The 24,601-nt window shown below is 41.3% G+C and overlaps 1 protein-coding gene across 11 annotated transcripts in view; it reads left to right on the top strand.

Moving 5' to 3' along the window:
* The window catches only part of RMDN2 (regulator of microtubule dynamics 2), an 84,099-nt gene that overhangs the window by 54,147 nt on the left and 5,351 nt on the right, over window positions 1-24,601 (top strand). For 3 of the 11 annotated variants that reach the window (XM_072937900.1, XM_072937899.1, XM_072937902.1), the window contains 3 exons: window positions 9,021-9,073; window positions 9,781-9,814; window positions 9,902-10,135. The exons of 1 other annotated variant lie outside the window; for it this stretch is intronic. In XM_072937900.1, the coding sequence (XP_072794001.1) occupies window positions 9,021-9,073; window positions 9,781-9,814; window positions 9,902-10,117 (303 nt within the window). In that variant the 3' untranslated portion in view covers window positions 10,118-10,135. 7 more of the 11 variants (XM_072937898.1, XM_072937911.1, XM_072937910.1 and 4 more) reach the window with 6 other exon arrangements.

The following is a 24,601-nucleotide window of genomic DNA, read 5'->3' as shown; positions in this document are numbered from 1 at the left end:
GCAGTTCTAAGTATATTTACAAAGACTTTGTTCAGTCAGATGTACTGGGAGGAAGAGGAACCTAAAAAATGAGATTGAAAGAAGTAGCCAGAGATGACAGGGCCTTAGAATCCAGGGGATGGTGGAAGTGGTCAAACTCTGTCAGACACTCTAGGGAAGTCCGGGCTGGAATGAGTAGGTGAAGTTAAGGATGCCCATGTCATTGGTGCTCTCCACCCAGACTATTTCAGTAGAACAGTAGAGGTGGAGACAGAGAGCAGAGCACCAGAGGTGAGAATGCAGTCTGTACCTGCAGACACCCCTCCAGTAATTCGATGGGGAAGAGAGGAGAGATGTAAGGTAGAAGTTAAGCAGTGCTTGAGTCAAGAAACAGTTTTATTTTAGATGAAAAATACAGGAGCATATTTAAATAATAATGAGAAAGACCCAGCAAAGAAGGAAGGATTCAAGCAAGACTAGAGAGAGGAGATAATTTAAAAGTCTCCTGACAGTAGTTGAGCTCTGCCTGAGAAAAAGGGGAGGGGGAGATTAAGTCAAGGAAGAGAAAGCATAGAAGGGTGGAATTAGGGTGAGCACCAAAGAGGATTAATGGTCTAAGGGGCATACGTCTTGGACAGTGTGCCAAAGGAAAGCATGATTGGAGGTGGTGGTTTTAGTTGGGATTTTTTTAACTAAAAAGCCCTGCCAGTGACCTCTATTCATAAAAAAAAAAAAAAAAAAAAACCAAACAATTAAAGACTTGGGTGGAAACCCTGGGGAGGAGGTAAAGTGGGAGGGGTGATATGTGTGTTGGCAGTTGGATTGGGGGGTGATTGGAGGAATTCTTTGTGGTGCCTGAGTGCAAATATTGCTAAGCCCTGATCTCAATTTTAAATCTTTTATTGTAGTTTGAGCATATTCATTTCTTTAGACATCTAATTGAAATAATCCTCTCATCTATATCATTCACCTGTAAGAAATTGATTCCTAGATATGGGACATTTTCACTGAGCTCCAGTTTCTAACCACTTATTTAACAGGCATTTATTCAGGGTCTTCTAGGTACCAGGGACTGAGTTATCCCCAGAGTTACAAAGATAAACATGAAATTACAGCTTTTTATATGTTCTTTTAAATAAAGCATTACTATTGTCCTAGATTCATTAACCATATTTTCTCACAGCCTTCAAAAATATTGATTTGATAGAAGGTAGACCCCTAGTTGATCAAACGCTGCAATAGAATCAGTGTATTAATGTTTATGATTAAAACTATTGAAGAGCTTCCAGTTTTTAAAAAATCTAGCTAACAACTACTTTGTCCAGTTTTCCTCATCTGTTTATTTTAAATGTGTTACATTCCTTCAGTCCTTTTGGATAGGTGCTTAGTAAACATTTGTTAAACACAAAAATGCATAGGAGTACCCTCCATCTGAATTTATTTCCACTCTTCCTAACTTCCACACTAGTTTCAAGGAAATAACAATGTGTGTGGAGTCCTATAAAACATATTAGATGATTTTCAAATCTTAAAATAAATGACCTGATAAAGTAGGTAGTTTGGATCTTTCAGCAGAATCTCAGATTTCTTCAAATCCTGCTACTAGGACTAGGACTTCCACATGTTACAGATGCAGCGGAAAACAGTGTTACCATTAGCACACCAGTAAGTCCCGTGTTGGCACGTGGAAGATGCTCTCCTTCCTGGGTCCGCCCCTCCAGACCAGCTGGAGGGAAAGCCTGCAAATTGCGCTCAACGTCGTTTACATGCTCAGAGGTCTGAATCATGCCTGGCCTGAAGAAATGCATAGTTTCCTTGTAATATTCTTTCAGAAAGTATCCCCTCATTCAGCATAAGTCTGTTTCAAAGTACCTGGAGTATCAGGATGAATGTGTGAAATTTTATTGTATATTTGTATTTTCTTTATAGGATAAAGATGTACAGAAAGAGGTGAACAAAATAAGCATTTCCTTGAAGAGGTAAATAAAAGAACTTGCTCTTCAACAAATCAGATGTGGCCTACTAAAATTTAAACTAATCAAAGTTGTGGGGTTTTTTAATTAGCCTTTTTTTGTGTGATGTAAGGGCAATGTGCTCAGATTTGAAGGTAAAAAAAACCACATTTCTGCAGACTGCATTACATTAGTAGCACTACAAAACTAATCATGTTATTTGGAGAAATTTATTTCTGGTAATGTCATTACAAAATGATCTTTAAACATGTATGCTTTACATTTTTCCTATCAATAAACTACAGTCTTCAGAATATTTCTTTAAATAAAATATTTAAATCAGTCCAATAAGATGAACCCTAGTGAATGCTTTATTGCTTCAATGGAGATTTCACAAAACAAAATAATTTAATATGGCTGAAAAATGGAAAAACTGGGCAAAGGACATAAACAAGTTGTTGGTAGAAGAGGAAAAATAAAAAAGGAAATATATTGTAACTAATAATCAGAGAAATATGAATAAAATTACAGTAAGATTCTGTTTTACCATCCAATTAGCAAAGATTTTTTTTTTCTTTCAAGAAACATTCAATGTTGGCGATAATGCCACGAGGTAGAACATTCCCATATGCTGCTGCTGGGAGGCGTTTTGACACAAACATTTGGAATATCTAGTCTTTAAAATGTATTAAGTCTTTAATCTTGTGATTTAATTTCACAGAAATAACCCTAAAGAGAAAAAGTATATAATTATTTATGCATAAATATTCATAACAGCATTATTTTTCTGACAGCAAAACACTATGTCCAACAATAAGAAAGCAGTTAACCATATTAGACTATAACTGCAATAGTGTATTATTTTGACATTAAAAATAATTACAAGAATGTCATAGGGAGATGCACAGAGCATCTTAAGTTCAAGTGCAAGACATAACAGTATAGGCATATGATCTCAACTGTATGAAAATGTGCATAGAAAAGCAGCTATTGGAAATACACTAAACTGGTAGTAGTTCGTATTTCCGTGAGTTGTGTTTGATTTATTGTATTTCCCAATTTTTAGTAATTAAAATAAAAGGATTTTTAATTGAACTTACCTAGCAGTGATTTATAGATTCCCTACTACTCTCTAACCAACCTTATCCTGGAAATCAGGTCAAAACTTAAATTTCCTGTTTGCTATCCCCAAAACATGGACACGCACTTATACTCTCAAAATTTCAAGCCCTGACCAGTTAAGCAAACTGAGCTAATTTCTCTCTCGTCTTTTATAACGGCCCATCAGGATACCTAAATCAATCCAACTGACTCTTGCCCAGAGTCTGACAGCTGATCTAACACTGAAACTACCAGTGGAAAGGATGCGAGTTTTGCAGGTACCCTCATGGATACACGGTGTCCACCAGGCTGTTACCTCTGGCTGTCTCTAGACAGCTAGCAAATGTGCAAGTTGGGACCGGTGATTCTGGCAACAGCAAATGAGTAGAATCAACCACATTGTAAGCTTTGTAGGAGCAGCTCATTCCAGCAGAGAGCACTACAAAGACTTCTGCTAAGAATTATGAGAAACATCAGGAACGCTCTTCGTGACTTGGGATTGTAACTGAAACATAGCATCTAATCAATCTTACCTGTTTAGACAAAATTCCTATTTGGCCCTATAGTCAAAATGTCTTTAATGGGCAAGTTGGCGTCTTGCTTGAGTGATCAGCTTCTGGATAAGGACTTGACCCAGTAGGAGTGCAACATTTCTAAAAGTTACTTGAATCTTTAAAATACTGGGAATTTCTGACACATCTGACAAATTTTTCAGTAGAATGTTAATGGGGGAAATTTCCCTCCTCATCATGGTAATGCCATATCCACTTCAAATTAACATCGAAGCCCTGCTGTGTGCTCTGTTCCAGGGTCACGCCTAGTCATAGCTAGTCTTCATCAAGTTATATAATCAAAGGATCTATGTGTGATGAAGCCAACTAAAGACAGTTTCCACATTAAGTCTCCCCTCAACCCTTTTAAAAAGCTGAGTGGTTTTTTTGGATGGCAGCATTATGTGTAGATTATTACACTTACTCCAATGAATTTCACACAAAGTGAACCATGTGAACTCTTTCCTCTCGATAGTTGCTTCACTCACCACTCATCCTGCTGACCTGGGAGAAGACAGAATAGCTGCAGAGTGTTTCTGAAACGATTTCTCCTGGTGGGTTACTGAGGCCAAGCTCATGACATACCCTCCACAAAGTACACAAACTCCTAAACTTTCAAGAGACTTCGTGCACAGCTTTGGAAAGGCGGAGTTCCGATCCAGAACTTTTGAAAATGTTCGATTTCAGAAGATAATAAGGTGCATGTTAAAATTTCTCATAAAACATTAAAGAAGCAACTTAATGTTCCACTAAAATTTTAAGAGTTGTCATGTCTTTATAATTTGCGACGTTTTCTTTCTTACTAGATACTGAATAACCTTCATCGTAACATGAAAATCTCTGTTGTGCCTAAAAGCTGCCAAAAAGCTTCTCATTTGGTCATTTTTGCGTACTTTTGAATTACAAAAAGCAGTGTTAACAGGTGAATGGGATCATAGAGATAATCTGCTAGACCAGCCTTCTCGTTTTTTTTTTACCCATAAACAGTTCAAGCTCTGCTGCATAAGTAACACAAATGGGCTCAGAAACCTGGTGAGTGGCTGAGCCGGGACCAGGTCCCAGGTCTGGGACTCTTAAGGCTTTTGCTTCTTGAGTCCAGAGCCTCTTCCATTTAACTAAGTAGAGTCCAATGTGTTTGGCATAGACAGCGGGTGTAGGAGGGAGGGAAGGAGGTCTGAGAATGGTAACATGCATGTTTCTACCCGTTCTAAGTGCTTTGCCTGTATTAGTTCATTTAATCCTCACAGTGTCTTCCATGTATCTTGTTTTTGGGGCTGTATCTAAATATTTTGCCTAACCCAAGGTCATAAAGATTTTCTCCTAAAAGTTTTATGATTTTTCGTTTTACGCTTTAATCTGTGACCCATTCTAGTTTAATATTTGCATATGATGTGAGTTATGGATTGAAGTTCATTTATTGTGTATGGAAATACACTTGTTCCAAGCACCATCTACTGAAAAGACGATTATTTCTCCACTGAATTTCCTTTGCACCTTTATCGAAAATCAGTTTTCCATTTATGCATGGGTCTATTTATCTACTTTCTATTTTGTTCCATTGATCTATTAACAGTAATAACGCCAATACCACACTCTATTGGTTACTGTGGTTTTATATTGTCTAAAATCAGATAGTGTTATTCTTCCAAGTTTGGTCCTCGTTTGTAACTTGTTTTGGCTATTCTAAGTTCTTTGCATTTCCATGTGAATTTTAGAGCCAGTTTTTCAACTTCTAAAAAAAAAAATCTAGCTGGAATTTTGATTGGCATTGTGTTGATCAATTTGTCTCCTCAACTAAAGGAGATGTGGGACTCCTTTAGGGTTTCCCTTCTGTGCACCGCTGACTGGAAACTCTGCAGGCAGTGATCTGGGCAGTTGTAGGGCTTGACTTTGTCTGTTACTCATCTCTCAGGGATCAGTGTCCTTTCTTTCCTGCTGACCAATATCTTGAAAACAATTGATTCATATACCTTGTCCACGTTTGGGATTTTGAAAGACAGAAATCGTGATTTGGGGAGTTGTAACTGCAGCACTTTCCAGACCTATAAACCGTTATTTTGTACATAGCAAACCCTAACATATTGAACTTCTTTTTTAAACATTTCTGTAATATTCATCTATAAAATAAAGCAAGTCGAACAATTGCACTATGAAGTTAGTTACTTAATTGGACTCTGGTTAGAACTCTGAGGTAAATTTTTGTTCGGTTTTATAGAACATTCTTAAATTTTGGCCAATAAAGTTTGCATATGAAGAATTAAATTATTTCTTTCCTCCTTCTTAAATACTTGATATTTACATATCGCAACTGATTTAAAATTGGGAAACCTGATTGGGAAATAGTCTGCTGAAAATTACAGGTAGAAATAGCATTGGAAATTTTTAATGCTGTGTAACTGTGCCTCTACCAAAGACTATTTGGACAGCCCCCTCCAGTCAGGCGGCTGCAGTGGACTGTGAAATTCGTCAGGAGCCTAAGACTGTCCTATTTTTTAAAGGTCCCAGTCATGAAGATAGCAGTTTTCCAGCCAAGCTACTGATTCGGTTATTTATTTTGTCTCTTTGTTTGAAATGCATTTTATTTCCTTAGTGTTCTTCAGTCCTAGGAGGTCGGGGTACTTAGCAATGGTAATTAATCACATATATATTGAGCTAATATGGGATCATCCAAGGTCTGATCCATGTTTGTGAGTCTCAAGCTTATACAGTTTGGAGAATCATTGAGAAAAAGAACACAAAAATACAAAATTAGGTATGAAATTAACTTTCCTTAGAATGAAAGAGACATCACAACTGATTATAAAATTTTAAAAGCTGACAAATGTCACAAATATTACAAAAATTTTTTTTAAAAATCATTATTTTCATTAACTCTGAGGCATACCTCCAGGATACTTTTTTCCTATATTTTGCCACATACTCTTTGTTCACTTTGTCAAAAGACATTAATTTTTTTTTAACATCATTGTCTAGAGAGAGAACAGAGGATGGCCACTCCTGCAGCAGCTAGTCCAGCTCTGCCCAGCCTTAGCACCTCTGGTTCCCAGCCCCGTTGCACCCCAGCTGCGAGTAGGTCCCCGGAAGCCTTGAAGCCTGGACTGTGGTGGCCCCTGAGCAGGGGACCAAGCAGCACCTTATTCATATCCTCCTTGGAGTGCAATTCAGGGTCTAGAGTGTAGGCCTCAGAAGTGAGCTATCCACCAGGGTGTGTAGGGGACCTCAGCCTGCACAGCTCCTCAAGCCTTCCTAGTTGGGGGCTGGGGCTTCTCTGAGGAGGACAGGCAGGGACAGGAGCAGGAAGAGGTGGGCACGAATCCATACAGGTGAGGTCCCCTGAGTAAGAGCAGACTAACTCCAGCAGGAGGGTATAGCTCAGTGGTAGAGCTCGTGCTTAGCACACATGAGGTCCTGGGTTCAATCCCCAGTGTCTCCATTAAAATAGATAAACCTAATTACCTCCCCTCAAAACAGACGATACGAAATTTTTTTTTTTTTTAAAAAGAGCAGACTAATACCAATATCTGGCCGTCTTCTTCCAACTGCTGACAGCGTAAAAGCCGAAGTCCTCAGCGAGGCTCTCAGGATACCCGTGCCCCACCCGGTCTGTCTTCCAGCGGGCCTCCCACCGCCCCCACGTCCCCCACGCACGGTCTGTGTTCCAAACCTGCCTCAGATGCTTCTGCCATCTGGCTTGGGGTTTTTTTCGTCTTCTAGGGCCACCTTCCCTCCCCCATGTCCACTTGTGGAAATCTCCCTCCCCACTCCAGGCCTGGCTCCAGTGAGGGGAGTTCTCCCACGAAACCTTCCTGATGTGCATGACTTGATGTGCTCGCTCCCTCCTCAGAATAGCAGGGCACCTTGAGATCCTTTAGCCCAACCACCCGTCAGATCTTCAGCAAGGCCAGGCAGGGACCAGCCACCGTTCATTCACCTTTGTGTGACCTGTCTAGCTCTAGGTACTCAAGTAACGTGCATTAAGCTAAGTCAAACACCTCAGGAAAGAGAAAAACACTTCTCATGTTCCTATGGTTCCCAAAAGAGAAAACAGAGTCATTTCTACCCTCAGATATGATGAGACAGGGAGAGAGCAGAGAAAGGGGTGGGGGCAGGAGCGAGCAGAGGGCCGGGGAGGCAGGGCAGAAGATGGAGAAGCCCAGACAGGAGACAGCCAGCCTGAGGTAATGCCACGACCGGCCCTTGGAGCACAAACTCAAGGTGCTTTCTGATTCCCCTAAAAACAACACAGACCTGCGTACGTTCTATGTAATTTTTTTTTGTTGCGACTGCCTTCATTCAATGGAATACAAACCACATACTAGGTTTGTTTCGTCATTGTGGCATTTTTGTCACCCAACTGCTTTCTTTTTTTTTTTTTAAATTTTAATTTTATTCCATTTCTAGGCTTCAGTTTTCAGTGTATTGTTTTAGCAATAAAGTAACTCCTGCAGGAGCCTAGTGTGACGCTTAGAATGATTTAAAGGAGTCACAGAGGCCCATCCCTGACAACCCGGTAGAGGTGAGTGTCCCCCTGGGGGAGACTTAGCCCCTGTGATCTTTGCTAACAGATTGGGAAGTAAAAAGACTGATGATTTTTATTGCTTTAGAGATCTGGTCCTACAACATATACATATAGTGATACCACATATAGCATTTTAAAAGTTTTCTTTTAAATGCAAAATACCCCCTACTTTATATTCATATTAAACTTCTAGTTTTTCTGAGTGTTATCATGCCTAGTATTTTAATGAAAGCTTTTTACTTGCTAAGATGGGTTCAGAAAGTGATGCCATTTTGATCACTGAGGAAAGGAACAAAGGTGAGATTTGCTGGAGGTCACACACCTAGTTAGTGAGAGAATGAGGACCAGACCAAGGTGTCCTGACGCCCAGCACCGGGGCCTGAGCAATAAGGAAAGAAGTCATATTCGGAGCCGTACAGTCTTAAACCGTTTAGAATTTAATGTCCTTCAGAAACCACCCCTTTGTTTTCATTTCACCTGGAAGAGGGATTGTTGCGTCACTTGGTAGCACAGTTTAGCTTTACTGGAAACTGCTGTGCCGTTTCTCAGACAGTGGCACCATTTTGCATTCCCAGCAGAAATGTCTGAGTTCCAGTTCTTCCACATCCTCAACCAACACTTGGCACGGTCAGTCTCAGTCTTTGATTGTAGATATTCTGAAGGATGTGTGGTGGCCTCTCATTGTGGTTTTAATTTGCACTTCCTTGACTAACGATTTGAACGTCATTTCACGTGCTCATTGGGTGTCTTCTTCCTTAATTCAGTCGTCCTGACTCACCCAGTGACACTAAATTCAATAATCCCACAGCCAAAAGCATCCTTCTCAGTTGCTGGAAGGTTGTTACTTTTTCTTTCTTGCTGTAACGCCGGCAGTACGTAACAAATCTGACAGGAGCTCTGATTTCCCTCCTGTCCCAGGGTGAGAGCATCAAAACAGACCCTCAGGAATCCCTGCATCGGAAGCTGAGCAGGTAGATTGAGCCTATGGCATTGGAACATTGCTGGGGAAAGGGAGATACGTCACGTGTCCGTCTCTCTTCCTCCCTTGCTCGTCTATGCTTATAGGAACCCCTGTTGATACAGCCCCAACAACCAGTTCTGAGTTCCCTGACCTCTCCCAATAGTCCATGGTAATGGTAATTATATCGTTCCTCAATTCTATCTATATTTCTTTGAATTGTTAACTACTCCATATGTGCATGTGTTCATTCCCTAAATAAATTAAAAGACACCTCATCTTATCTTGCTTCTGTGTTCTCGCAGTGCTCAATAAATGCTTTTAAAGATCAATTAAATTTGCAAGAGAGGAAGAGAGAGAGAGGGAGAGACAGAGACTGAACTTACTCTAGGTTTCAGAGCAGTTATTTCGTGTGAACCCAAACTTTTCATCTCTTAAGACTTTACGAGATTCCTCCCCATCCACCCCCTACTCTTGTTGACAATGTAAAACAAACCACAGTTGGCCTGGGAAGTATCTTTATGGAATAAATCAGCATATTGTTTTGAGTTTTTGCCCTGCATGTATTAATTTTAAAAGAACACATGTCTTGGTTCAGTAAAAATTTGCAGAAAGCCAGACAGCCCATAAAAAGAATTTGTTGGTTGAGATGTTTATCCCTCCAGCTCTCTTTTCGCTTTTTATGACTACAAAGAATACTGGTGTTTCTTTACTTTTCAGAAACATCTACTCCGGAAGGCTTCTTTCTGGCCAGGTCCCTAATGGGAAGTCCCACTGGGCTGAAGCAACAGGTCTCTATGAGGCCTGGTTCCTTCCCTGCTTTTGACTGGTCTGTCCACAGGTGTGTAGTCCCCACCCTGCATCTGCCAGAAAAAGCATCTCTCAGCCGGGACACTTTACTTGTGCAAGGTATGATCCAGAGAGGCTGGGCCAGGTCGCACTGGCTCAGCCTCTATCTCTGCCTTTGTCATACTGTGATGTCTACATGATGGGGAGTTGGGAGTCCCGGGGGGACCTGGGGGAGCCCAGCGTGTTGCTGCTTCACTTCACTGTCTGACATAGAGGTGGACATTCAGAGGGCCACAAAAATCAGACTTTTTAAGAGGAGAGCTAAAGTCTTCCAATGATTGATCCTCAGTTAACCAGTCTTTCATCAACCAGTAAGGTTACCAATATTTATAATGATGATCCTTAAAACATTCAAGATCTGGACGTGCCTCCTGCATTAAAAAGGAAAGATTAAATCATCTGGTAAATGATAGTATCTTAATATAAGTGATTTTAGTATAATCTCAACCCGTTGGCCTCCAAACTTTTTTGATTGCATGCTTGAATCAGTTTTTAAAAACTGGCATCTCCCAATATATTTACAATTATTTATTTAAAAATTATGTGTATGTGTGTGTATATGTATATCTATTCTACTAAAATGTTCATGATAAAGCATATAACATATATAAAACATTTTAAAGGGTAAGATTACCTCCCTTCTTGATTAAAAAAAGAAATTCTTAGCAAAGCATAAATAAAGGGGTACTTTCTTACCATGATAAAAGATACTTAGGAGCACATTATGCTCATCAACACAGAATTTAGAAGCATTTGTACTGAAGTCAGGGACAGGATAAGGATGACATTATCACTGTCATGATTTAATATTGGTCTGGAAGTACTAGCTCTAATTAGAAAAGGCATGTCAATTATAATATAACATTTGAAATTAATGTATTCACAGGGTATAATAAATATCATTATTTGTGTAGGTAAACTTATATGCATGAAAAACCTGAGAGAATTAACTTCAAAACTATTTTCAACAATAAGAGGATTTACAGAGGTAGCACAGTTAAAGAGTAATGTGTAGAAATCAATAGTCACCACAAATACCAATTAACAGCTACTTAGAAGATGTAATAGAATGTAAAGCCTCCTTTACCATCATCACAAAACAAAATCAAATATCTAGGAATAAACCTAAGACTCATGCCTGATAGGTTAGCAGAAATCTAAGAATTCCAAGGGTTTGAACAAATAGACAGTGTATCTTGACTAAGAAGACAGCATCGTAAGTTAGCAAAGACTTCTAGTTGGTCTACAGATACAGTGTCATTCCAATTAAAATACCAATAAGATTCTTTTTGTATTCTAAGATTCAAATGGAAAAACAAACAGCAAGCATCCTTGTGGAAATTCTGAAAGAGTTGAGTAAGGAGAAGGAAACATACCTCCTAGATATGAAAAAATGTACTATAAATCTATGATAATTAAAGCAGCATTGTGAATGAATAGATGAACAGATCAGTAAAACAGAATAGAAAGGTTATAAATTCATCCAAATACACAAGAAAACTTAATATACAATAAAAGTGGTGTGTAAAAATGTATCATTCAAAACTGAACCTCTGACCATCCACAGATAAATATCCATTTATATCCATTTATTTACGAAGATGCAAAATATACATACAATGGAATACTATGCAGCCATAAAAAAGATGAAATCTTGCTATTTACGACAACATGGATGGACCTTGAGGGTATTACGTAAAGTGAAAAAAAGACAGAGAAAGACAAATACCATGAGATTTCACTCATGTGGAATATTAAAAAAAACTAACAAACAGGCAACCAAAAACAAAATAAATGAACAAACCAAACCAAGGCTAACACAAAGATAGAGAACAGAGTAGTGGTTACCGGAGGGAAAGGGACAGGGGGAAAGGAGGGCAAAATGGGTAGAAAGGATCCATTGTATGTTGATGGATGGGAAATAAATTTTTGATGATGAGCACATGGTAGGGTATACAGAAGTAGAAATGTCATATATACATGAAACCTAGCTAATGTTAAAAATCAATGTTACCTCAATTTAAAAAATGAGCCCCTGGAAGAAAAAGGAGGGTGGAAAGATAGACTGTAAAATTAAGCGACTGGTTTAGATTTAGTTTAACCAGCAGGCGGCAGCAGCATCTCGAGATCTGTCCACCCACAGCACCATGATGTTCAGATACACCTCAGGGCACCAACCGTGTTACAGGAGGGTCACAGTCCAAGTGTGCATGGCTGTGTCTGGAGCCACACACAGTAACTGCTCATGAAACGTCCGTACACTCTTTAGCTCTGAAAACCACAGCAGGGAGAGGTTTGCCCACCAGAAGGGAATCCCAGGCTGAGGATTACAGAGGACAAGCAGAAAAAAGAGAGGAAGAGGCAGGGAGGGAATAGCCTAGCTGGGCACCCACCCAGGGGACCCTTGCTGATGGACCACCCTGAAGATAAAGAAAGAGGTGCCTGTGTAGAGACCCCCGGAGAGCTCATCACAGGGAGCCCTGATGTGTCACCTGGGAACACCCATCACCTGCGGTCTGTCCACACCAGGAGCCTAGGGTGGCTCCAGTGTGATCTGGAGCAAACCAAGTACCCATTGTTGGGGACACTTCTCCTGTTGTGCCAACTCAGAAGGGTCACATCAGAAGGACGTAAAATGACAAATGTGAGCACACTTTCAAACTTGATCAAAGGTAATTGTTCACTTTGAGATGAGCCTTATGTGTAACCTGCACTCACCTCACCGTTGGTGCCTTTTACTTCCAGAGGAGCCATGGACTGTGTAGACCCAGCAAGAATCCCGGCACCCTCCCCCAAAGGAAGTTAAGGTTAAGAGCCGTAGAATAATCAGCGTCTTCTTGCTGCTGTCCAAGTGCAGGTCCTGGGAAGGAGCACTTACCCTGTGAGCCTCCTGCTTCATTTGCTTTGATCTTGGCAGGCAGCAAGGCGTCTTGTGGAACTTGATGAAAGACGCGAAGCTCAAGCCAGAACAGGGCAGCAGTGAGGGCTTTCCTGGATGCGGAGCTCACATCAAAGCTCTTGTCTTCTGTGCTGACATCTGTAAGTCTTTAGCTAGTCTGATAACACACACAGACAGACTCTTGGGTTCCCGTGGGGAGGAAACAGAGCCAGAGATGTGCTATACTGAGCTGGCAGATACAGTGTTCTTTTTGCACAAGTCTGATGGGAAAGCAGCGAGGCCAGAAATCTGACCACAGCGCAAGGACGACCAGGGCTGCCTCGGGGCTCCTGGTGGCTTTGTTGTCTATTCCCAGAGAAAGAGGAGGAAGGGATCCAGCACACAGAACACGGAAAAGGTGCTGCTTTGTCACTGGAGTTCACTTAGTTCCCAGAAATTTAGGCTTCTAGGGAAAGGTGTCATGAGAGAGGAGAAAGTCCTGGATTCTGATTTGGATTCAAATCCAGACCTGGTTCTTTGAACTTCAGCAGGTGACTTAAGCTCTCTGAGCCTCAGTTTCCTCATCTGTAAAATGGTAGCAAACATTCCTACTAAGCAGGATTTGTTAGGAAGTTTAAATTATTGTGCATAAAATAGCAAGCACGTAGAAATGGAGATTATTTCTTAGCTTCGCTCCTGGCTCTTTATATTTTCCGGAGACATCTCCGCATTGCTTTTTATCTCCACATCCCTGCAGTGCCACAGATACCGCGCTCACAGAGGAACTTGGTAAGACAGCTGGCCGACGATGCCCCTAGATTCTGGCTGTTTAATGACTATCTGCAGAAACAGACCCAGCCACGAGCTCACTGCCCAGAATCCCAGAAGTGCGTGGCGGCATCGAAGGAACTTTTCACAAGTCCTGGGAGAGGAGCTTCTTTCATCCCCTCCCACGCTGTGTTGCCCCAACGCTGTGCTGCACACACACTGGGTGGTGAGCCCAGGCCGGCTTTCTGCACTTAACTGGGTCTCAAAGCATAGCTTCAAACCCTGGTGAGACTTTCCTGAATTCACTTGTTTTATCTGATGTTGTTTTCGGTTTCCTATTGGGTCTAAGGAGGCTGGCAGAAGCTCAAGGAAGAAATCCTACTCTCGTGGGATTTTTAATTTTTTTTATTTATCGTTTTTATTTTATCCAGTGGGATTTTTATTAAACTGCTCATAGAAGATACTGTGTGAAATGCTTTACACTCCTTGGCTCTTTTAATCCTCCCATAAGGTCATCACACCCATATTACAGGTGATGAGACACAGATTCCCTGAGGTTAAATGACTCACACGGGGGACAGGGCCACTGACCACCTGAGCTGAGTCATATCCAGTGCTTTCAGGAGGAGATGATGAGAGAATGAGAATTTTAAGAAAAGGTAAAAATGCAATATTTTCTGGTGTTTTTAAGCCTGCAGAAGCCTCTGAAACTTGGTAGTTATTGACTTTACTTGCAAGCCTGATTGTCTAGGACTCTCCCTGCCCTCCTTCCCTCTTCCCATCACTGCTCTCTCTCATCCTTTCTTCCCTGTCTTCCCCCGGTTGAACCTAAAAAGGCACATACTGGCTCCGTTTTAGCAGGGACCTCCCAAACCCAGGGCAGGATTTTGGGGACCAGCCAAGGGAGGACCTCGCCTGAGCCTCAGCACCCTCCGGCAGCACAAGGAGCATCTTCGGCCGCTAATTCAGTCTTTTTTTGCATAAGGCTCTTTGCCCTTCCTTCCCTTGGGGTGTTTTCAGTGTCTCCCAATAATCAAGCTGAGTTCTGTGTTACCAGCTCAGTGGTCTCAGTACGTGGCAGAAAGAGCCAAGGAGAAAACTGATACCCATGTTGTGTACACTGTCTTCTGGGAAATTCTGTCTCCTGCCTGGTTCAGGGCTGGTTAGTGCCAGCAGCCCCCCACCCCGCAGGGCCATCTGCTCCTTTAGTGTAAGAGCCTCAGCATCTGGGGGTGGGGTCTGTGTCCTCCTTTCATCTTCCTGAGCTGTGGTAGAGCCAAATAGAAGCCACACATCTTTGAATCCATAGCATCTAGAAAACCTGCCAAACAGCCGGTGTCCAGCAAAAGTCTTCTGGAGTCAGAATGGAAGGTGGGTTGATCACACTGGGTGCTTCTCATAAGCTCACAGGGTTGGGACCACCAGCTATACCATGGACATGTAGGGGCAGAGACACCTTGATCTCACCTGATCTGATTCTGAGGACATTTCTTGACATCTCCCACAGCAGCCCTGCCCTGTGAGGTTCTGCCTCAATGGTTACAATGGTTAAAAACCAGATGACATTCAATACTTCATACATATAATTTTAACCCTGCGAAGGACAATCTTCACTTTAGAGTTGCCTTTTAGGATTTTAGTCATTAAGGATTGTCCTCATTTTACAAATGAGAAAACTATTGCCCAGAGAGGCTAATTGCCTGGCCTAAGGTCACACAGCTAGAGAATCACAGAAATGTGATTCTAACTCAGACCTCTCTGGTTCCACAGTCCATAGACTGGCCATGGATGGAGTCTTCCAAGTTTTTCTTGAGCACCCCAGGCCCTGTATTTCCTCACTTCTTCACTGGAAGCCCTGATTCCTTTACTAAGAGGTACAGTCTCTCCTATCTACATGCCTGGCTCCTCTAATATATCGTTTCTGTTTTGATGGAAACAGTCACCCTCCCATTCACTCCGATTAACTAGAAGTCCCTGGGTCCACTCAGAGAGGAATCAGGTTTGAGGACAGATAAGAGAAGGCCCCTCTTCCTCCTTTGCCAGAAAATCACCCAGTCTCTGAGGCTGAACTGTGGGTCCCTGAGGGATCTGGAAGGATAGCAAGAAAGGATTCTGGGCTGGTCCTGTTCTCCTATGGCCCTAACATCTCCAGTGTCACCATCTGCCCCAGGACACCAAAGATCAGGTCTTACTGTGAAGATTAAATAAGACAAGGGACATGAAGGTGCCCAGCACGGCATCTGACCAGACACACTGCAATCCTTAGCTGCTCTCCTCCGTCTCTTAGCACCGCCATCTCTCTCTGCTGGACCGTCCTGCCATCCTCCCCAGCAGGCCCTGGCTCCCCTCTCTTCACTGCAGAATTATGTTCCAGGTGGGAGAAAGACCCTTGCCCTCCTGCACCCAGTGGACTAGGAGCAAGGAGCGGTTTCAAGTCGGGGGAAGGGCGGTGTGGGGTGGGAAGACAGAGCAGGCCATCCCGAAAGCCCAGGGATGATATGAGAAGCTGGTGGAGAGACTGAGGATCCAGTTTCTTCACCACCTACGAATGACTCTGCATTTGTGTGTGTGTGAGTGTGTGATTCAGGTGGGTGAGCGGGAGGGAGAGAGAGAATCATAGCTATAATTAATAGTCATCATTTTTGAACATCTATAATCTAGGCCTGGGCTTGAGTCCTGGCCCATTCATTAATAACCATCCATGTGACCTTGAACCGGTCATTGGAACTCACTAGGCCTGTGTGAGCTTATGCTTCACTGTTGTGAGGGAGGTATAATTATTCTCAATTTGCTTATGAACAAACCAGCTGAAGTCTGTAGATATCCTTTGGTGAAGTGTCTGTTCCCATCTTTTGCCCATTTTTAAAATTGGGTTGTCTGTCTTCTTATTGCTGACCTTTAAAAGTGCTTTGTTTAATTTGGATACAAGTCCTTTATTAGAAGTGTATTTTGCAAATATTTCCTCTCAGTCTGTGGCTTATTTCTTCAGTTTCCTTACATGGGCTTTTGCAGAACAGAGCCTTTTAATTTTAGTGAAGTCCAACTTACGCATTTTTTTTCATGGATTGTGCTTTTGTTGTCGTATCTAAAAACTTATCACAAACCCAAAGTCATCTTGGTTTTCTCCTGTTTTCTTCTAGAAGTTTTATAGTTTTGCATGTAATGTTTAATGATGCATGTTGAGTTAATTTTCATGAGAGGTATAAAATCCATGTCTAGATTCCTCCCTTCTTTTGGGCACGTGGATGTCCAATTGTTTCAGCATTATTTATTGAAAAGACTATTCTTTCTCCATTGAATTGCCTTTGCTCTATTGTCAAATATTAATTGACTGTATTTTGTGTGGCTCTGTTTCTGGGAGCTCTCTTCTGTTCCATTCATCCATACATCTATCCTTGTGTCAATGCCATGCTGTCTTAATGATTTTATAGTTAGTCCTGAAGTCAAGTAGTGTTAGTCCTCCATTTTTTTCATAGTATTGTATTCGCCATTCTGGGTCTTTTGCCTTCTCCTATAAACTTTAGAATCAGTTTGTCGATGTATAAAAATAGCTTGATTTTGATTGGAACTACACTAAATCTATAAATTAAGTTGGGAAGAATTGACTTTTTTAATCTACTGAGACTTTCAACCCATGAACGTGGGTATTTCATTATTTATTTAAATCTTTGATTTCTTTTGTTAGGGTTTTGTAGTTTTCCACATAGAAATTTTGTACATATTTTGTTGGCTTTTGACTTGCTTTGTGTACTGTTATAAATAGCACTGGTTTTAATTTCAAATTACAGTTGTTCATAGCAGATATATAGGGAAGCAACTGACTTTTGTATATTAATCTTTTATCCTGCAAATGCTATAACCGTTTACCAGTTTCAGGAGTTTTTTGTCAATACTTTGCGCTTTACTACATAGACTATCATGTCATCTGCAAACAAAGACAATTTTCTTTCCTTCTTCATAATCTATATACTTTTTACTTCCCCTTTTAAAAATCTTACTATACTGAGAGGACTTCCGGTACAATGTTGAATAGTAGTGAAAAGAAACCCTCATGTCTTGTTCCTGATTTTTGGAAGAAAGTGTCCAGTTTCTTACCATTATCTGTGATGTTAAATGTAGATCCTTGACATGTTGAGAAAATTCCCCTACGGGTCTACTTTTCTGAGTGTTTTTTACATCATGAATGTGTTTGGGATTTTGCCAAATGACTTTTCTGCATCATTTGATATGATTGTATGATTTTTCTTCTTCAGCCTGTTTGTGGTGGATTATATTCATTGCCTTTTAGATGTGAGACTAGCCTTGCATAACTGGAATAAATCCCACTGGGTAGTGGTATGTAATTCTTTTTATACGTTGTTAGGTTTGATTTGTTAATATTTTAAGGGCTTTTGCACATGTGTTCATGAGCCATGTTGGTCTGTAGTCTTCCTTTCTTGTGCTCTTTTACCTGATTTTGATATTAGGGTCATTAATGCTGGCCTTATAGAATGACACAAGGAGTGTTCCTTCTATATTCTAAAAGAGATTATAGATTATTAGTATAATTTCCTCCTTAAATGTTTTGTAGGATTCACCAGAGAAACCCTCTGAGCCTTCTTTTGGGGGAAGCTCATTAACAAATTATTCCATTTCTTTTGCAGATTTAGGCTTATTTAGATTTTCTATTTCTCCTTGTGTGAGTTTTGGTAGTTTTCACTTTTAAGGATTTAGTCCATTTCATCTAAGTTATCTGATGTGTGGACACTTTTCTTTTTAGTTGTATCTCTTGGGAAGAAAATTAGTAAGGGATCTCCAAGAATTGAACCAGGTTCTGCACGTTGATGAGAATTTGAAGAGATGATGCCTGTGAAACACTTAGCACGGGGCTGACAAGTAGGAAGCACTGCATAAATGTTAGCTGATGTTACGCATTTCAAATTCCAGGCTTACTAGACTCACGAAGTCCATGCGTGTATGCTTGAGCTTGGTGGTCTGCCCCTCACCTAGCCTGATCTTTAAAAAGGAGAGAGCAACAGATTCCTCAGAGGCAGGATTTCTGTAATGGTAGAGTGAGGAGCTTGAAAACTATCTCCCTCCAAAATTATGATAAAACTAGACAATATTGCAAAAATGACTATTTCAGGACTCTGGAAATTGATCAAAGGCATGTAACAAATTTAAGAAGCATGAAATGAAGAAAAATGACTGAAATGTAGCTAAGAGCAATGGGAATCTGTAACATTTTTGCCTGGAGTTGCCCTCATTCCTGCCCATCCCACTGTAACTCAATGTGTGTGGTAGTTCTACCAGGGTGGGGCAAACAATGAAATCTTGTAGCTTCTCCGCCAGGGCTGCTGACTTGATTTGGAACAATGCATGGAAGAACTCAAGCCAAGGGATGTGACCATAAACAGTAGTAATCTGAGAAATTAACAGGGAAGGCCAGCATAACAGCTCACCTTAAGTTGTGACCGTGGTTGAAGCAAGCAACAGAGAGAAAGACTAGCCAGAAATTTAACAGGATAATCCAGGGAATGAGGTAGATGCAGTGAGTTCCCACGTATCCCTGGGAGTCTGAAAGGCTGGACACCTGGCCGTGACTACATACTCACTCAGGAATGACCAGAGAAGGCCCCCCTCCAGCTAGTCACACACCCCTGGCTGAACATGAGTCCTTGCACATGCAAGTCACAAAAGAATTTGAAAGAAGGCAAAAATCTGGAGTCGACTTGTAAACTGTAGAAACTTTGAATGCATTTTCCAACCCACACAAAGATTCCTTGACAAAGGATATAAGATTCTCTGACTCAAAGTATTTGACCACAGCATCTAACCTACAGTTACTGGACCACCATGCTGTCACAGGGAAAACCCCAAGGAAACCAAGCTTAAGAATAAAAATAAGAATAAGAATAATCTTTTTTAATTAAGCAGAAATATCAGCAACAGAGAAAGGGGCAGAAAAAGTATTTAAAGAGATAATGGTGAGAAAGATCTGCAATTTGTTGAAAAACATTAATTCATACATCTAAGAAACTCAAGGTAAAAAAGCAAAGAAATCTACTCTTAAGCACATGATAGTCAAACTGCTAAAAACCAAAAATGAAGAGAAAAATCTTGAAAGCAGCAAGACAAAAAAGACTCACTACATGACAAGAAACCATGATGAATAGCAGGCTCCTCATGGGGAAAAAAGGCAGACCAGAAGGAAGTGGGATGTCATAGCCAAAGTCCTAGATGGAAAAACTGCCAACCAAGAATTCTATATTCAACAAAACTATCCTTCAAAAATGAAGGTGAAATACACTCCCAGGCAAACAAAGAGAATTCATGGCTAGCTGAGCTTTCTTGCAAGAAATCTTAAAAGTCCTTCAGACTAAAACGATACGACAGCAGATGGTAACTTAAATCAACATGAAAAAACAACATGCTCTGGAAAAGACAGATACCTATAAATACCTAGGTAAAAACAGGTGTATAGAACTATGTCCCACGAAGACTTCTATGTGAATGTTTACTACAGCAGTATCTATAATAGGCCATCAGTGGAAACAATCCAGGGGTCCTTTAACTGATAAATGAAGAAACAAAATGTGTTCTACCCATACGGTGGGACACTATTCAGCACTAAAAAGGAATGAATGACTGAGAAGTCCCTAGAGCTAATTTGTAAAAGCCCAGAATGGAGCTCCAAAAAGAAAGCTGATGACTCAAACTTGGAGTGAACACATATGGAAAAGCAGCTCTAACACATGAAAAACCCCCGGGGAGCTAGAAATTCTTTTAAGTAGAAGCTGCCACAAAAGCAGCAATAGAAACATCCAGACTACACTTGGGCCAACCCACATAGGCGGTGGGGGAAGGGGGCTTTATTAGCACCAAACCCATTGCAACTTGAGATTCAGGGAGAAGTACAAAGCTATGAGTTGGCAGACCTGAGATCAATTTGCAGCTCAACAATTTAATATATGGCCTTCATAGATTAATTAACTCGCTCTGATTATTCAACAACCAGGTAGTGAGTACTTGCTTACTCTCAGGCATGGTGTTGAGGTGATAGGGGTATAAAGTAAACAAAATCCAGCTGATGATCGTGAGTAACTGGAAAGTTAGGGCCATAGGCCAGAGGCCTGGCAAGAGCCACACAGCCCTGATGGTGGACCGGCTGTGCTGCTGGGAAGCGGGAAAGAAGAATAACAAATAGGCATGGAGGGGCTCCATCCCGCATACTTGGGAGTGACCCGTCAATGTTCTCCCTGGCCTCTACACCCCTGCTGAGAGCAAAATGTGAAGGCTGTAGAAACAAGGATTTGACTCTGCTTTGTATTACTAGGGCAGACACCCTGATTGATACATTTTGTCATTTTGCGACCTCAGCCTCTGTGCCTAATACTAGCGGTAATAATAACTATTATTCTGATTGTAGCTTACGTTGGCAGCATGCTTACTTTACTCTGAGGACCATGCTAAGCTCGTAGCGTGCATTCTTTACTTGAACATTCACAACAGTCATTGAATTTGAGAGCTTAGTCCTGCCATTTTACACATGAGGAATGGCTACCCAAAAAGGGTAATTTGCATAAATTCCACACATCTCTACACACTAGCAGAAACAAGATATGAAGCCAAGATGTGAAGAAATCTCTTAAACTCACATGACATGATCTCTGTGTTCTCAGTGCAGTGTCCTCATGTGCCCTGCATCCCACCCCTGGTGCTTTCTCAGGAGAGCATCGTCCAACCAGCTCCTTTCTGTCCTGCCTCATCTTTTCCTCTCTCCTGGCTGGACCACTGTGTCCAGCACTCACACAGGCTTAAGGATTTCCTGCTTTGAAAAAAATCCCTCCCTTTTCTGTATACCTCTTACCATGTATCCCCACAAGTAGCCCCAATTTCTCTGACTCTCATGTTACCAGCCCTTTACAGTTTTCAGATTGCAGATGTTTTTGTGGAGCCTTAAAAAGTCCACAGTACCTGTGCCCCGCCTGTCTGGGACGCCATCTGGTTTTCAGTTGGGCACAAAAGTTGCCCTGGGTTATCCCACCAGGATTCAGTTTCTAAAAGAGCTTCTGGTCACCTCATTAAGAACTTGGAATTGAGAGAAAACATGACTCTGCATGAACACCACGTATATTTCTTAATGTCGAAAGAAAGAAAGAACCATTTCACTATGTGACTCTGAGTGATTCCTTTAACCTCTTCATCTATTGAATCGGTATAATAACGTGTTATTCTATTGGATTATGATGACTTACATTATCTGTAGGATCTATATAACTAGAAAATCAGGCAATAAGTATAAAAAGAACTTGAAAAGTTGGGAGCACTCTGTGAAGGCAAGATACTACGTAAAGACATAAGCTTAAGAAATTGAAATGAGTTCTTATTTAATTTGGGGTGATTATTCCAATGACTTTTACTTAAGGTGTCCTCCTGATAACACTCTAACAGAAGCATTATAATTCAAAATTGAATAGTAATTTTTAATCTGTCTCACTTCCCAGCCATGAGGGAGAGTCACTGAACTTTGGAACTCAAGTTGGGCCACCCCCAGTAGTCGATGCCTAAGAATCAGGAGGAAACGAGAGAGCGGAGCCTTCATACAAAGAAGGCTCACGGCTAATCCTTTGCTTTAGTGAACCTGCCACCTGGAAAAATTACCTGGAAAGTATCACAAGGGGCACATCATTTCTAAGTGCCAGAATCAGAGATGGGGAGAGGGGAGAACACGTTGTAACGTGGCCTCGAGAGGCTGTCTCTGCCCGGGGAACGAGCCTCTTCAGGAAAGACATCACCAACACCAGTGACAAGGATTAAGACTTCCTGGAGGGCATGAAACCTCATTAGCTCAGGCTTCATTAACCCAGAATTTATGCAGTTAGACTGAGTCTGGTTTGATGCTTATCTTTGATTTGCCAATCCTTTCTTCAGGGCACTGCAAATTCATAGCTGAAATCCAAACTGCAAGGGGTGTGCTGACGACATAGCCGACCCTTCACATACAGCAGGGCTATGTCTGGAGGCGTCAGTGTCGGAACTTTGAGTTCCCTCTTTAAAATGCAGTCAAGTGGAACTGGAAATTTTAAGTTACCTTCATATTCTTTGTTTTAAATATATTTTTACTGAAGTACAGTCAGTTTACAATGCTGTGTCAATTCCTGGTGTACAGCACAATACTTCAGTCATACAGGAACATACATACATTCCTCCTCATATTCTTCTTCACTGTAGGTTACTACAAAATATTGAATATGGTTCCCTGTGCTATACAGTATAAACTTGTCTTTATAAGATTTTGTGAGAATCCTCCTGTATTTCGAAATGAGAGCCACCCTGCCAGAGTTCAGTAGGTGTTCTGTGCGATTCAGGGGGTTTGTAGATGTGATTCTTGGTGTACTTGTGGGAGAGGGCGAGCTGTGAGTCTCTCTCCTCCGCCATCTTGGCTCCACCCCCCACAATCTTAATGATTCCCCACAGGCATTTACCAACCTGCCTATGGATCCTTCTTCATCAAACTACTTCTGTTTCTTTTTACTGCTGTAGCCCCCAGTTGCTGTTTTTTCTGGAGCTGTTTTCTACAGATTTTTTTTTAAATAAGTCTTCAAGAATTACAAGGTCTCTGAAGTCAAGTAGAAAATGTTAACATTACTTTGGATTCACTCCCATACTCTGGCTTTGTTGTCCACGGGATTCAAATTTGTGTCTCCGTAAAACCACTGTGTGGAACGGACCCTCCGTCGCTAACTCCATGATTGCCAAATCCGCAGATGTTGTGCTCGGCATATGTTATGTCTGAATATTTTTGTAAAATGTTCATGTGTCACAAAATATCCTTCTTCTTTGGATTTTTGCCAACCATTTGAAAACATAGAAACCATTCATAGCTCACGTAGCTGCACAAAAACAGGCAGTGGGCTGGATGTGGCCCAGGTGCTATAGTTTGCGGACCTCTGATATAAACCCTGGAAGACTTATCTACTAAGATGGCCAGTGGCCAGTGGAGCCCACCAAACATATTTGAACAGTAAACCCTCAGGAGATATTTATCTCATATTAGTGGCACTAGAGAACCACACTAGCTCTTCAAAATTTAATGTCTTCCTATGGAAATAATTGTGCCCTCATATGCCTTGTTCCTTCAACCTGAGTCTATTTCCACTGGGATTCTTGGGTTCTCCAGCTCTGGGTGAAAGTCAGGTTAATGTGAGTCAGCCCCATTGGGCTCAGAGGAAGAGGTAAGTGAGCCCAAGTGGAGACTCTCAGGTATCTGAAGAATCCCATTCAATCATTCATCATCCCCGAATATAGCTCTTGAGGTGAAGACATCAAATTTTGTCCTGCAAGGAGAAGCACCATTAGAAGGTCCTCCTGGGACTGCAATCCCCAGAGAGAAGGGAAGGATTAGAGAAGCAACATCCAAGTTTTGTTACTCCCCACCGACTTTTCTCTACTGTGTGCAAGCAGTGGGCATCAGGACCAAAAGTCTTTGTTTCGGCAGGTGTGGGACTACTTGTCCCAAGGTAGGGGTGAGGAGGAAGTAAAAGCAGAGCTCCAAAGTCCTGGAACCATAGTCATGAATCTTGTTCAGAGATAACTTCGCCACCAGAATATGACTTGGTAGAGCGTCTCTCCTTTAGTTAGCTTGCATTGTGGAGCGTGCTGTGCTTCAGACCTAAGGGAACATGCACTTTTCTGCCTCTGACCTACCTCCTGCATGAAATTTTCCTTGATTTTCTATCCTGAACTGGAAAATGCCAATCTCTCCTTCCTCTGAATTTCTGCAGCACTTATCTGTCTGCCTCAAGGTTCTTGATACGAATTTTTAGATTATATTTATCTTCAGGCCCACTTGCTGAAGGAAGCAAGGTGTCTGAATCTTCCCTGCACAGTTCATATTTCTTATCATCTCTTACTCAATGTAGATACTAAATATATAGTTATGAATTGAGTAAAAGTACAAAGCCAGTAAGTTGACTACTTGATTCATCTATAGCCGGGCTGTCCCATAGAACTTCCTGCTGTGATGGGAATGTTTTTCATCTGTGCTGTCAACAGAAGTACCGC

Source organism: Vicugna pacos, chromosome 15, assembly GCF_048564905.1.
Source record: "Vicugna pacos chromosome 15, VicPac4, whole genome shotgun sequence".
Taxonomy (NCBI): domain Eukaryota; kingdom Metazoa; phylum Chordata; class Mammalia; order Artiodactyla; family Camelidae; genus Vicugna; species Vicugna pacos.
Note: the sequence above shows the minus strand (reverse complement) of the source record. Positions and strands in the feature narration are given on the sequence as shown.